Source organism: Tenrec ecaudatus, chromosome 2 (assembly GCF_050624435.1).
Source record: "Tenrec ecaudatus isolate mTenEca1 chromosome 2, mTenEca1.hap1, whole genome shotgun sequence".
NCBI lineage: Eukaryota > Metazoa > Chordata > Mammalia > Afrosoricida > Tenrecidae > Tenrec > Tenrec ecaudatus.
Window position 1 is genome coordinate 89,193,044 of NC_134531.1, and position 15,314 is coordinate 89,208,357.

The window sequence follows — 15,314 nt, forward strand, 5'->3', positions numbered from 1 at the left end:
GGACTCAAGTAGAAAATAACTTTTTGAGAATGATGTTGGCAACATATGTACAAATGTGCTTCACACAATGGATGTGTGTATGGATTGTGATAAGAGCAGTAAGAGCTCCCAATAAAGTGAATTAAAAAAAAAAACTCGGTGTCATTATATTGAAATGCTGTGACATTTTATGCCTTGGTTTCTGGGCAAGTATTTGTTAGTATGAATGTTTTATCTTTGTTTGTATTGTTTTCATAGGTACCTGAAAATGATGAAATGTTTTTAATTCAGCTGAAAAGTTTAGAAGGAGGAGCTGAGATCAATAGCTCCAGGAGCTCTGTTGCGATCGTCATTAAGAGAAATGACAGTCCTGTGCGATTTACTCAGAGCGTTTTTATGGTTCCTGAAGAAGATCATATTCTCCAAATTCCTGTAGTTCGTGGAAAGGATGAGAGTGGGAATCTGATTGGATCTGATGAGTATGAAGTTTCCATCAGTTATGCTGTTATAACCGGGAATTCAACAGCACACGCCCAGCAAAATGTCGACTTCATTGATCTTCAGCCAAACACAACTATTGTTTTTCCACCGCTGGTTCATGAATCACACCTAAAATTTCAAATCATTGATGACTCTCTACCAGAGATCGCTGAATCCTTTCATGTCGTGCTGCTGAAGGACTCCTTGCGAGGCGATGCGGTGCTGTTAGGCCCCTCTGTTGTGCAAGTCACCATCAGGCCCAATGACAAGCCTTATGGGGTTCTCTCCTTCAACAGCATCTTGTTTGAAAGGACAGTTATAATAGATGAAGATACAGTCACGAGGTACGCTTCATTTCGAACTTGCTTTTCTAATAATTTTAATATGCGTTTCTTGATGGGAATAGAAAGCCTCATTTTCACATGCAGCCAAATGTTGGTTTTGAACTGCGGATGCGTTTCTTGACTGTTTGAATGTGTGGCATCTCCTTTACCATGGCTTCACCGGTTTCTTTCTTGTTTGAGGTCTGCTTTTTTTTTCTTTTTTTTTAGAGTGAGAGTGAGTTAGTGAGAGAGTGAGAGTGAGTGAGTGAGTGAGAGTGAGTGAGTGAGAGTGAGTTAGTCTGAGGTCTGCTTTTAATGTGCATATGAATTTATGATATCATAGTGCTCTGGGACCCCTCCACGGATTTACTCTTCTTAGATGAAAAACAGTGACCTCCGTGAACTAGATGCTACGTTTACCGGCGTCTGATGACTTGCTGACGTTGGGAAAGTTCGTCCGTGAGTCAGAGTATATTTTTAATAACCGCTTTACTTGGAAACTTCTAGATTCGAGGAAGTCACGGTGGTCAGGAATGGTGGCACCCATGGCAATGTTTCTGTGAGCTGGCTCTTGACTCGAAACAGCAGCGACCCCTCGCCCGTCACGGCAGATATCAGACCAAGCTTCGGCATTCTCCATTTTGCCCAAGGGCAGATGATGGCGGCCATTCCTCTGACTGTCGTCAATGATGATCTCCCGGAAGAGGCAGAAGCTTATTTGCTGCAAATTCAGCCTCACACAATACGTGGAGGCGCAGAAGTGAGCGAACCCGCGGAGGTAAATCTCTTATTCTGTGTTCCTCTTGTGCAGATATCTGTTCCAGAGAGTCAAAGATTTGGGGCATGTAAATCCAATTTATGTTTTATCTGGGAGGAAGGACAAGAAGAAGGGAATGATAGTTGGTTCCATTGCTCACCTTATCTGTTCTGCAAAGAAATATTTTATTCTCAAAAATAATCACAAACTAAAATTTAGCAAAGGTTTCATATCTCGTTTGATTAATCTTTTACTCTTATTTCATACAAGGAGCGATCATTTCTAGACGTGATCTACACATAAACCCGTTGAACAATCAGACGGCCTAGAAAGGGAGGGTCCGGCCACCTCAGCTGTGAGAACTCCGCCCTTTAATCTTCTGTTTCTTATCTGCAGCTTTTGTTCTACATTCAGGATAGTGATGATGTTTATGGCCTGATAACATTTTTTCCTCTGGAAAACCAGAAGATTGAAAGCAGCCCAGGTGAACGATATTTATCTTTGAGCTTTGCAAGGCAAGGTGGAACTAAGGGTGATGTGAGGATGCTTTACTCTGCGCTCTACATTCCTGCCGGACCCGTGGGCCCTTGGCGTGCGCTAGATGGCATCTTAAATATATCCCGGAGGAATCGCCTCGTCTTCCCTGAACACACAGCTCACGTTACTACAAGACTGCCAATCAGAAACGATGCGTTTCTTCAAAATGGAGCCCACTTTGTAGTGCAGGTACCTTCATGATTAAAATGATGCTCACGTTATTTGTAACTGAAAGGGTACTTACTTGTGAGAGGGTTAGCACACCTTTAATATTTCTTTATTGTTTTCACCTCGTGTATGTTTAGGATTGCGCTATTGCTTACTGAAAGTTATGGGAGTCGTTCAACTAGACCAAAGAGAGACTGTGTTTGCTCCTAAACTCTGAAGACAGATAAGACAAGGCTTTTACTTTCAGAAGGTTCATGTTTTAATGAACTGGTAATCAAAGTATACCAGGCACAGCAATGCAAATTAGGAGGGAAATGGACAAGGCCACTAAGAAACTGTAGGAGGGCTGGACGAAATAGAGATTTGCCATTCTTTGGAGTTGCTTTGGAAAAATGTGACCCTGGGTATGGATTTGCATGATGAACGGTGCAAGAAAAGGCTGGCTACCAGATAAAAAGGCACTCTGAGGAAAGTTTGGCCAATTCTTTTAGATAAATATACTCAAATGGACATTTCTTTGTCTGTTAATTAATTGTGTTTAGAATCACTGGGCTTTGAACTATTTAATATGAAGCACTAAGCTCCTCATGGCATATCCTTTCACTCTGCCTCTCTTATTTCTTATAACCCAAACGTTCATTTTATTGTCCAAGTATACAACATCGACATTTAACGTTTGATGCTGTGATATGCTTTTCATCTGTTTGATATTGACTTATCCTTAAAAACAGAAAGTAAGAAAAGTCTTATCAAATTTTAATTAGATAGATACATTTAATGTAGACCCAAGTCTGCATGGCTCAATAGAGAACATTTTAAGTCACTGTTATCTTGGCTAATAGGAAGATTTAAAAGTAGTCAAAAAAGATAGGCAAAAAAAGTGACTGGATTTCTTTGAATCCTGGCACATTTGAAATTTTCGTATTCCTTTCAGGTCTTTGCTTTATAATATATCATTGCTTGCCCTGGAGCTTCGAATTAATCTTTTCCTCTTTTCCATCTTCACTTAGCTATTGTTATCTTCCAGCTGTCTTATAATGTACATTGAATGTTGAGCTAAATTGTTCTGTTTTCTTATGCTTATTTCATAATGCTAGTTTTGGATTATGTTTTATTTTTGTTGTAATATACCTATCTTCAAATACTGAATGCAAAAAGGGTTTCATAAGGTAAACTTTGGAGTTTTTGAACAGTTATAAATTTCTTTATTTCATACTTACCTTGCGGTTTAGCTTTGGTAGACACTTACACATTGATAACTCTATTTTTCTGGAGATTTGGAAGGTATTGTCTTTTTTAGCATCCACAGGTATTGATGAGAAATGCGAGGGCTCATAAATTCTTTGCCTTTGTACGTAACGCTCTTTATCTCTGAAAGTTTCTCACAATTTCCCTTGACAGTCTGAGTTTCACAGGCAGATGCCCAACTTGCTCAGCACTCAGTGGGATGTGTCTTTCATTCTGAAGACTGTTGCTGTTTTAACTGAGCCACTGCTCATGTTTGTGCCCTTAGTGTTTTGCATGAGGACTCTTGGCCAATGGGGCCATGGATGCTTTCTATGGGAATGTATGATTCCTCACTACTTAGGGTGCACTTTTTTTTTTTTTTTTGGTAATTTGCCTCCCTAGAAGGATGCTTTTTCCCGGATTTGCCAAAGACGTTGTAACTAGCTGAGAGAGATCCTGTTCACTATCATTAATAGTTTTTCAATGTGCTTTCTGTCACTGGAGAATTTTTTCTTAATTAAAAATGTTGTTGTGAAACATCTATAACAAAAATGTTGTCATTTCAAGTTTAAAATTCAGTGACATTAAATACACTTACCATGTTGTGCACTCATCACCACCATTTCCAAAAAGCTTTTCATCACTCTAAGCAGAAATGCATTATCTCCTGAAAACAGTAAAGCCCCCCTCTGTACTCCCCAGCTGCTGGTCACCCTGAATAAAATTTTATCTCTCTGAATTTGTTTACTCTAGATTCGTTTAATCTGTGGGGATGTTTCATTGTCTAAAGATGGGCTTTGGGTCTCTGCTCTGACTTGCATTGTTCTAAACCATATTGTTTTGCTTGCTTGATTGTTAAGGCTCTTCTGATGCTTGTTACCTGGTCCCAATGACCCCTCATGTTCACACGGGCTGGTGTGCTTCTTCCATGTGGACCTGTTGCTTCTCTGCTGGATGGCCACTTGTTTACCTTCAACCTTTAAGACCCCAGATGCTATATCTTTTAATAGCCGGGCACCATTAGCTTTCTTCACCACAATTGTTTATGCACCCATTTGTCTTCAGTGATTTTGTCGGGAGGGTTAGCATCTCAGATTGCCAATTTGTTAGAACAACGTGTTCTTTTATTGAGGGAGGGTATGAGCAGAGGCCCAAAGCCCATCCACTACCTCAGTGTATTGCCATATAAATATATGTACATCGGCTAATACCTCTACTTTTATGGATTAATGTATTTACATATGGACACACCTTATGCTTATACCTCTATCCATAGCTTTGCTTCCTAGATCATTTCTGTTTCCTTTTACCTTCCTTCTGCCCCACCATCATGCTTGCCCTACTTAGTACTTAGTACTTCCTCTCAGCTAGATTGCTGTTGCCCCAGTGCCCCCAGGATCTCTATATACTCCTCATTATTGACTTTTATTCCCTAGTTGTTCCGCTATCTATGGCAGTTTGCCAACTGCATTCTTCCCCCACCCCCTTCTTCCTCAAGGCCTCCTGGGACTGTTGGTCCTGTAACTTTCTTCTCAAGCTTGCTGGGGATAGTTTATTATGGTGCCTGCTTTTGTTTGTGAGGCAACAAACACTTTGAATGACTTTTGAGTTATTCTTTTTGGGTTGATGGGTATTTGGAAACTGGACCTATTTTCAGCTTTTTCATTTCCTCCTCTAGTTGGTGGAATGCATTTCTGAGGTCACTGGCCAGAGGTTGGTGGATCTAGATCAAATCAAGTGGAGTAGAGAGTGTTCCAGCCATTGGCCAGAAGTTAGAACGAGCGAATGCTGCCACCTGAACATAATTAGAGCTATATTTAGGAACCTAAAACAAAAAAGATTAAGCTGGACTTCATGCAAAAACTTTTCATATCATTTTCACTTTAAATGGATTCTCTGAATATGAAAATGCCTACCAATTTCACGATTCTCACTTGGGGTGGCGTTTCCCCAACTGGGAAATCGGAAGGTGTCTCTTGGAGATAATTGTCAGGCAGATGACCTTGTAGAATTTAGGGATGTCCGCAGAGTCTTTGGGACTTTGGGGTGGTAGTGCTCTCTGCCGTCTTGGCTCCCAGTGTTCCCCGACATCAGAACCTTCTCCTCAGTGTGTGTCTGAGTGGTGTGCCCCACGACCTCAGAGCTCAGTTCTGCTTTCTGTGTCTCTGATCTCACAGATTCATATGCAAGCCAAATCATGAAAATAAATGAAGCAAAGATTTTATCCAGTTGCATTTGATTTCAGAGAGGAGTAGGCTGACTGAGGTTTCCGCAAATATCTATCTATCTATCTATCTATCTATCTATCTATCTATCTATCTATCTATCTATCTATCTAAACTCTATTAAACTACTATGAATACTTCTAATATCTCTAGCAACATATCTGTGAAGAATCTCCTACAAACAACATTTTAATAAGAAGCCTCTGAGTCAGATTTTACTGAAGTCCTTTTATTGCTAACATCGTATAAATCACGATATAATTTGTTTTTTTATAACCTTGAGAACTAAGTAAAAAACCTTGGAAGGTAGTGTGTGCTTTTGGAATTTGGTGATGTAGGCTGCGTTAGGAAGGTGTTTACACCACCAACCCCAGACCCAATTCTTTATGCTGTCTCTGCATTCAGCTAGAAACAAAGGTCTTACAGTGCAGACAGTTTCACCCCTGTTTAGCAGGGGTGGGGTGGGGGGTCTTTATTAGTCACTGACATCATTCCGTGACATTCAAAAGAGCTGTAGGGCTGGAAAGCTGGTTGGAATCAGAAGGCTGTGTAGTTTGTATAGTGGATAATGGATGAGAAGCGCAAGAATGGGAGGCATCAGGCTCTGAAACAAGTTGAATGAAACCGAAGAAAGGGGAATCTGAGGCATGAGCTGCCCCTCATTCTTCAGTGAAACGCTTCTGTCTGAGAGAGTACTCCGGCAAGCATGGAGTTAGAAAAGCGCTGTCTCGGTTGCAAGTGCATTGAAAGCAGAGACCGACTCTTCACGAACGGAGTCGTTCCATTTAGCAGATGCCTACGAAGCCCGGGGGAAAGGCACAGACACTAGGAAATGAGCTATGTCAAATTCGCATTTTCTTTTTGAGTCATTAATTTCTTAGCCTTCTCTGTCTTCTTTCTTCTTATTGCTTAGTAACAAAATATCTATAACTAGTTCTTTGTGTGTGTGATGAAAGTAACTATGAAGAAAGTTGATGTTAGAAAGCTTTACTAATACGCTACTGAGTTTCTGTCCTTGGTACTTGAACAAGATAATCCGTTTGTCTCTTTATGACTAGACAGGCGGCAGAGGGTGTACACACACAATCACTGTAGAATCACCCTTTTTACTCAAGGCTTCAGGACATCGGTGAGGCCAACACCTTTTGTCTTTCATTAACGTGAATACCCACTGTGGCTCTAAAAAATACCTTTCTCTTTTATCTGGTTTTCAAAACAGGTGACATTTCCCCGTAAAAACATGTTATTCACCACAGAGTGTGAGCATACGTGGGGCAGTCAGCACCACCGTTTATGTTCACCTGTGAAAATCACAGCTTAAGTCACAGGTCTCTGTTGTTGGCTATGTAGTGGCTTCCTTTCCACGTTACAAAGGTAACAGAGGAGAGGAGACCCCGGTGGCTCGTTAAGACTATGGTGGCTTAAATAGGTATGATTTCTGTAGTCTTGCAAGTGATTATTTCTTTCTAAATTTTTCAAGTGAGTTCGAATTTTGTAGTTAGAACCTTGAATGCGTTTTGTAGTAGGAACCTTTAAGGTGATGAAAGCTTTCGATGTTTCAGTAGAGCTCAGTTTGGGTTTCAGGGATACATCAACGCATACCTTTTGTTTCTCTGATGCTTTCTTGAGTCTGTAATGTGCTAGGAATAAAAAAGAGAATAATGAAATCACCCAAGAGCTCCACAGTCCTGTGTGAAGTAAAACTGTGTGAAAGTCCGGAGCACAGACAATAATGATAAACAGGCAATATCTAAACCACTTGCTGTTGTGTTGATTCTGATTCATGACAACTCCATTTTCCCAGCCAGGGTCTTCAAACAAGAAATCTATGACACAAAAAAATTTATAATTAAATTTTAGGTTTAGTGAGGATAAAGGTAATCATTTGGAAATAGTAGAATACAGAGTACTGGGATGTTCAAGGAACTCTTTTTGGAAAAGTAGAAAACGTGAGTCAGCCTTTGAGCATGGGCACATTTTGAACTTGTGATATGAGGGAGAGAGGCATTCTGGGTGAGGAAAACACCATGAGAAGTTACTGTGGTGGTCATGTTAATTTGTTACAGCAACATTGTGTGTATGTCTGTGTTGCCTTTCTGCAAATGACATGTTGAGTTACAGTTTGGAGTTCTGATAGTCTATTTTCCTGTAATTGAAGGGGAATGTTTAGTTGGATCAGCAGAAGGAGGTGTGTAGCCAACTTTCTGAGATTTGGCTTTAAGGTCAAGTAACTTGGGATAGGCCAACGAAGGAAAAGCAGGTGGTGGTAGTGGTGGTAGTGGTGATTGTGGTGGGGAGGGGACATGGACCAGAGGTAGAGATTGCCATTTTGGACCATCTGTCTGTAGGATTGGCCAATGCCCATGACGTCTGTTGGCCAGCAGAAGCTTTGTGTTGCCCGGATGCTGAATATGTTCCTTTGGAATGTTCATAGTTAAGACAAACTAGGAAAAAAGGCCTGATCATCTACTACTGAAAACTTAGTCAATCAAAACTGTGGACCAATCTTTTTGTATATGGTGGGGGGTCATCATCAGTTAGAGCTAAAAACATAATAGCTGTGGGGTGTTTTAGTGACAGTCCCATAATGTCCAGAATTTCAAATGTGAAAAAGAGATCTATTATTGTGATGGAAGTATAAAATTATAAGATACAAGACTTGGAAGAATTCTGGGGAACAATTATATTTGTGGCAAGAAAGAGCTAAACAAAAGCCAGTGCAGGCAATTGGTAAGAGATAGTGATTGCTACAGGAGGATAATTAATGGTAACAGTTTGTTACCCTGTTATATGAAAGTGATTTTCAAATTTTTAAAAAAGTTTTTATTCTTCATTTTAGAGTTTTTGTTTATTTTTATTTATTAACAGTTGGAGAGTGTGGAATTGGTGAACCTCAGACCTCCAATCCCACCTGTAAGCCCTAGATTTGGAAAAATTCAAAATATTTCTTTACTGGTTACTCCAGACATTGCAAACGGAGAAATTGGTTTTACTAGCAATCTTCCAATCATTTTGCATGAACCAGAAGATTCCCTGGCTGAAGTGGTAAGTAGGTTTTTACTTATTGATGGGGTCTAATAGATTTTGGAGTTATGTACAGAACTATCTATCATCTATCTATCTATCTATCTATCTATCTATCTATCTATCTATCTATCTATTTTTCTATCTATCTATCTATCTGTAGTAGAGATAGGATATGGAGTTAATAGATCTTGAAAAGCTCCCTCATTTACAGCAAACTTTGAATATATAATTTGACTCAAGTAATTGACGAGTGTATGATTTCTCATGATCCTTTGCCATATAAAAGTAGAATTAATTGTGTGCAGAGGATGTGGGCTATTTTGATATTGCTACTTTTACTGGGGCTATGATACACTGGACATTGCATTTGGATTGTGCCGCGAGAAAGGAAACTGAACGGACCTTGGTCTGCTAAGAGGGCAAAACAATCTGCATTGGAAGAAGTAAGGCCAGAGGGCGCCTGAGGGGCCAGGATGGTAAGACTTCATCTTACATGCTTTGAACATGGTGTCAGGAGAGACTATGGAGAAGGACGCCATCTTTGGTAAAGCAAAGGGGCGGTGAACAAAGGAATGTCCTCGACAAGACGAATTGACAGGCTGGCCGCATCAACGGGCTCAGGCACAGGCCCCATTGTGAGGATGGAGAAGCGCTGTGCAGTGTTTTCTTGTTGTGCATAGGGTCGCTTACAGTGAGAGTCACACATAAACACTTCTGTTATTCTTTTAAGGCCCGGCCAGGTGCCACACGTTTCCTTGACCTACCCTATCTTTCAGCTTTCCAGATGAATTCATTGATAGGAAGGAGAAGACTGTCTTGGGCTGTGTAATTGGTAGAGGTGATTGTGTGACAGTTAAGAGATACCAAGTCATAGATTTTGTGCATGCACACATAAATACATATATGTGTACATATATGGATATCCATATATAGAAGATTTCCCACCCCTCCTTCCGTACATGCATCCCACAGACACCTAGTTGAGTTGTTCCGTGTCTACCGATCTGGAGACAGCACTGGCTCTCAGCATTGGCACAGTCTGTTCCTGCGATTCTCCAGGTTCCGCACACAGAGATTAATTTCAGTTGGGTTGAGTTCAGCTAAGGATGAGGAGAGTTGATTTTATTAAAACCTCATGTCATAATACAGTGCCATTCCTTTGTTTGCTTTTGTAAATAGATAGGGAAGCTCCATTTTAAAAGATGCACATACATTGTTTTCTGTTGTATTAGGAGAGAATTTCATTTGATCTAAAAGAGTGGATTGCTTTTATTTGCTTATCTTATAAAGCTATACATTTTCCATGTCCTATTTTTCCTTTGAGGCTTTGAAGGTATGCTTTGGCCCCCCTGAGGTCGAGTTCCTCCCTTTCTGGGAAATACCTCAAGTAGGTATTTCTCTGCGTTCACTGCCGCCTCAATGCCCTCATCACATGCACTCCTTCCAGAGGGTTCCACGCCTGGCCCGCTATGACTCTGTTGACTTTGCTTTGAATTTTAACTGTCGCTACTTACAGCCTTTACTATTGCTGGCCAAATTAGCAGAATGGTTATTGGTGAAAAGGCCTTCCATTATTTTAAGATCGTACAAAGGGACTTTAAAAAGTTCATGGAAGAATTCCACTGTCCTTTAATTTTACTTTCTACAAAAAATGTGAAAGCCCCTCCTGTGTGTTAAAGGACAAGTAATAAAGAGGCTACCTCTTCTAAGAGCTTGGTAGCATATCATTACCATTGCAATGGTTTTTTCATTATGTGTATTGAAAATACTACCTTTGAATGAAAGTGGCACGTGCACCGTTTTCACAATTATTGATAATAGCTTCTATTGATTTAGCTCGCACTCTGCAGAAATGCTGTTCTACATACTGAAAGGACTTGAAATGTAGGTGCTATTAGCCTCATTTCACACAAGGAAATTTAGTTCAGAGGTTAATTTGCTTAAGGTAACCTAGGGCTGTGATGTGAGTATTTATTTAATTGGGTGGATTCCTCCCTCCCCCTATCACTTTGGGATGCATTTTACATTATGTGTAATTTACAGTTTTTATGAAGACATTTATTTTCAGCTTCTAATGGCATATTATATTAATTCTTTTCTAGAGAACCTCTCATGGAAATTTATTATTTAGAAAGCTTGTTCAAAAGCTCTTCAGATTATTGGACTTTAAAAATATGTCTATTTTATTGAGACAAGTCCTTGGATAGGCACATTTTTGCTTGTGGATAAATTTGTAGATTAATTTGATTAGTAAAATAAAATGATCTAATATACTTTCAACCTTAAAAAGATTTCTTCCCTTGTAATACTAATGGAATTTAATAGCTCACTTTTCTATCTGGAGCACAAGAAACAATATCGTGTGCATTTAAGACATGCAATGCTTATGTAACTTAGGAGTATGTATTTCAGAGGAACTTGTTCTTCCACTTTCTCTTTTAAAGATATACATTCCTTTACATCGGGATGGAACAGATGGGCAGGCTACTGTCTACTGGAGTTTAAAGCCCTCTGGCTTTAATTCAAAAGCAGTGACCCTGGATGATATAGGTCCCTTCAATGGCTCTGTTGTGTTTTTATCTGGGCAAAGCGACACAACAATCAACATTACTGTCAAAGCTGATGACATACCAGAGATGAATGAAACCGTTACACTTTCTCTAGACAGGTAATAACTCCTTTTGGTTACATTTATGCATGTTTATATATTCTTGATTAACTTTTGATATTAATATTTGATATTGTTTATAAAAAGCAAAGAGAAAATGTTATGCTGGCCTTCTTTTGTTATTTGTTGTTGGTTTGTTTAGACCAAATATTATATTTCCAGAGAAATTTTGCAGCACTTTTATTGTGACATATTATAAGGAGATATTGGCTAACTCTAAATCATAGTTATTAGGTTGCTATGTTTATAAATGGTAGCAAGAAATCTAAAATGTGAGTTAATTAAGCAAATAACTTTGTTAGCTTCTGTTTTTAATAAAGGTGAGGATTAGAGTCTTTTGAGAAAGTAAAATGAAATTTTTAATCTTCACAAAATGAAATTCTCTTTCTTTACACAGAATGCTAAACAATACATAATTTTCAGGCAGTCACAAATAACACAAACTCTAGGTTTTTTTTCTCTAATAAAGGTTTACTTAGCATTCCTCAATGAGTAATTTCTATTAAGAAGAGATTCCATCCTCAAAGGATTTTCTTTTTCTGTAAAAAGCAACCAAAGAAAATAAAATCTTATGTTTAATCGATGCTAACGGGTGCTTTTTACAATTCAAAAGCAAACTGTTGTAATCCAGGTCTCTTTATATTACAGTGGGGACATGTTAGAGATTAGGCATGACTTGAAGGCGTTGTTATGCTGTAGAAACAGCAAAATCACAAAGTAATTCGATGAATGATATTTTGACCCGTGTTAATCAGAGCAGATGGGGTAAATTATTGTTCTGTGTAGCCGCTGTTTATTTTCCTCGATTCTTATCAATCTCTTGTTTTTTGTAGACATTTTGTCTGACTGCATTTCAGTTGACCTCTTACTACTTAAACAAAAGAGGAACATAACTCTAAAAATCTGACAAGCAGTCATTTAAAAAAACTTAAATTTTACGTGGAGGGAAGATACAGAATGTCAATGACCAATTATTGAGTGCCTGCTGATAATTTTGTTTGATTTGAGACAGCCATGTTATGTTTACTTTCTTCAGATGACAAAGTAAAAATAAAAAGTATTGAAACAAAAATGCAAAAGTATAAACAAAACACAGTTAAGAAGAGTAAGTGCACATGACTCACAGTTTAATATATGCTATGCAATAAATTCTAAGGGAAGGTGGAAACAATCTGTGAAGCACATACTATAATTATTAATTTTTTACTTATGTTTTTTTCCTTAAAAGAGATCTGAATACTTATTAATTATTCAAAATATGCAAAATGAAGAATAATCAGAATCTAAAACTGTGGTAGTCTATAAAATTTACAAGCTCAGCTGAGAGTTTCTGCTCTGAATTAAATGTTCAAAGAATGATTTAAATCCATTGAAAATGTATAGTTTTTCTTTATAGCTACATGTTTTCAAGCCAGTCATTTGTGAGACTTTGTTATGTAAACATTTGAAATTAATTAAATGCATTTTATAGTATTTTAGTTGTTGCCTCTCTTTCCTGTGGGTAGAAATAATACCTAGTAAGTCTCAATCAGAGGATAAAAGTTTTCAAAAATTAATGGTTCATCTTATTTCAGATAGAGGAAATTAATTTGTATGCTTATTAAAATACCCTAATTCAATTAGAAACTAGAGCATTCTTATAATATCTCAAATGTGTATGAGCAAGAATGAGTGTTTCTAAGACATAATTGGTTAAATAAAATATGAGAGTAAAATCTGATTTGTACTAGCATGCTATTTTGCTAATTTGTAATGAAATTAAAATGCAAGAAAGAATAAACAATTCTAAGTCATTATACAACAATATTGTAACAAAAATAATGAATGCTTTATTGTGATAGAGTGTAATTTGTTCTCCTAATGTCAAATTCAAGTACTCTCTTTTTTTTAACTAAAAAAAGGTAAAACTTCATAGCAAGTAATCTTTAGTAGGCAACTAAACATAAGAAGAATTTGGCTTAGTACTAAGTACATTTGAGGTATTCAAACTATGCTAATTAAAAACGTTTTATTGTTTAGGTGTCTCCAAGTCAGAATCAACGTCATATGTGCTATATAACCCGATTTCTATAAATGGGTAGCTGACTGAAAACAGAGACTAGAGCTATACATTTTGATGCTTTCCAGGTTTTAGAAATGAAATAAATTGGAGAGTTAGAATAGTGTTTAGGTCTCTGGATATAAAATTGTATTGAAGTCATATTTGCCATTGTTGATGAACATCATGATATTTTATCCCCTTGAGTGTACTCCAGGCACAGGATAAAAGGAGTGTGTGTCTCGGCTCATCTATTTTCCTAACTCAAAGAACAGCGGGCTTTAGATCTGAGGATTGAGGTTTTCCTTTTTCCAAAAAAACCCACAACCCTAATTAAAGCGACCAAGTAATTATAAATAGGCTGAATGCAATTTGCTCAGCTGCTGCGGTCTGCGAGTCTGCTCAGGGGTTGGCAAGCACAAGCGTGGTGGAGGCCTGGAAAGGAATGTCTTCACACGCTGTCTGGCCATGGGGTCATCGTCCATAAGTGGGAACCGCTGAGCCCCTTGCTAGCAATTGTCAATAGCATCGTGCCAGTGTGCAGCCTTCCCATAAAGCGAACATTGATAGTTCCTGGGACCAAAAAAAAAAAAAAAAAAGAGAAGAGCTTTCTTTAGCTTATTTTTCTCTCCCATTCGAAGTTTCTAGCAGTATCAGTGAGAGTTTGGCAAATAGTGTCCTGTCGCCTCTTCCCCTCCCACACGTGTTTTTGTGTTAACAGGGTAGAAACGGAACGGTTTGTGGTATATTTTGGGTAAGTGTACACAATAAGGCCTTTCTGTAGATTTTTCAGCATTTTCGCTTTGCAAGTGATTGTGTTGGACTGGGCTGCCTTTCTGCATGACCCACGGTCCTTAGGGATTCTGCTTGTTCACCTGCCTGTGCATGCTCTGTGTGTCGTTCTGTTGTGTACTGGTAAAGGAGGGTTCGGGTGGTTGGTGTAGGAGTTTTAAAATCATGAATATTTAGACTGTTTGGCAGTTGTTTGAGGAGTAGTCTACTTGTATGTTTGCATGGTCGGTGTGGTGCGATACAGGCCATGCAGCCCTGCTACCCATTGGAAGGGCTTGTTGTAACTTTCTTTACAGCCTGCACACAACCCAGAAGCACACACAGATAGGTACTTCTGAAATTCTCACACAAGAGCCTTAATAAACCCTGAAGTTTGTCTAACAGAGAAATAGCCAACAATCGTCTCATCTCTTTTTAGGGTGTTTCTGAGTGTATCTGGGCATTTTCTTGCCAGTACCTTGGTTGTTGCATACGGAACTTTTCAAACATGGGCTGGTATACTTTCAGAAAGTCTACAGATAAATTTACTCATTCAGCGATCAGAGTGGATTGTGATACTTTAGCTTCTGCTCCATTTTCTTTATCTTCTAGCTAGTGTGGACATAGGGCATTTTTAAAGGAAAATGTCAATATCAATGAGATATCAATATTTGCTGTGAAAATCATGTCTTCATGAACAAGATGATAAATCATTGCCCTGTTATTTGGATGATCTCTTCTGTAGCTAACCACATGCGAAGTGTTGCTGTCACATTTCCAGAATGTAGGCAAGGACATTCATTCCGATTCGATGTTGCATGGGAAGTGAGCAGGCTTTCCACACACTAATTGTGGTTCATGAGTACTCCGTGCTTCAGGAGGAAGTGACATTTGGAGAGGCTTGGAGCGACTTGCAGGACTGGGAATCTTCCAGGAGCCTGCTAGCTTTTAACCCACAGTGTCTTGCGGTCTGAGTCCCTTTGATCATTCTAATTACACGCTGAGCACATACCCCCCAAAATTAACACGCAGAAACACAGACATCTTGTTTGAATATCTTCGTTTTGAGGTCTACTTGAGGCCATCAAGCTTGGTAAAGTGCAGGGGCAGTCAG

The 15,314-nt window shown here is 38.8% G+C and overlaps 1 protein-coding gene across 1 annotated transcript in view; it reads left to right on the plus strand.

Annotated features, from left to right (window-relative positions):
• ADGRV1 (adhesion G protein-coupled receptor V1) overlaps positions 1-15,314 on the plus strand; it is a 724,059-nt gene that overhangs the window by 94,502 nt on the left and 614,243 nt on the right. Inside the window, exons 9-13 of the mRNA XM_075542665.1 lie at positions 238-803; positions 1,290-1,560; positions 1,936-2,265; positions 8,565-8,741; positions 11,168-11,391. Coding sequence (XP_075398780.1) covers positions 238-803; positions 1,290-1,560; positions 1,936-2,265; positions 8,565-8,741; positions 11,168-11,391 — 1,568 coding nt within the window. The remainder of the gene's footprint in view (positions 1-237; positions 804-1,289; positions 1,561-1,935; positions 2,266-8,564; positions 8,742-11,167; positions 11,392-15,314) is intronic.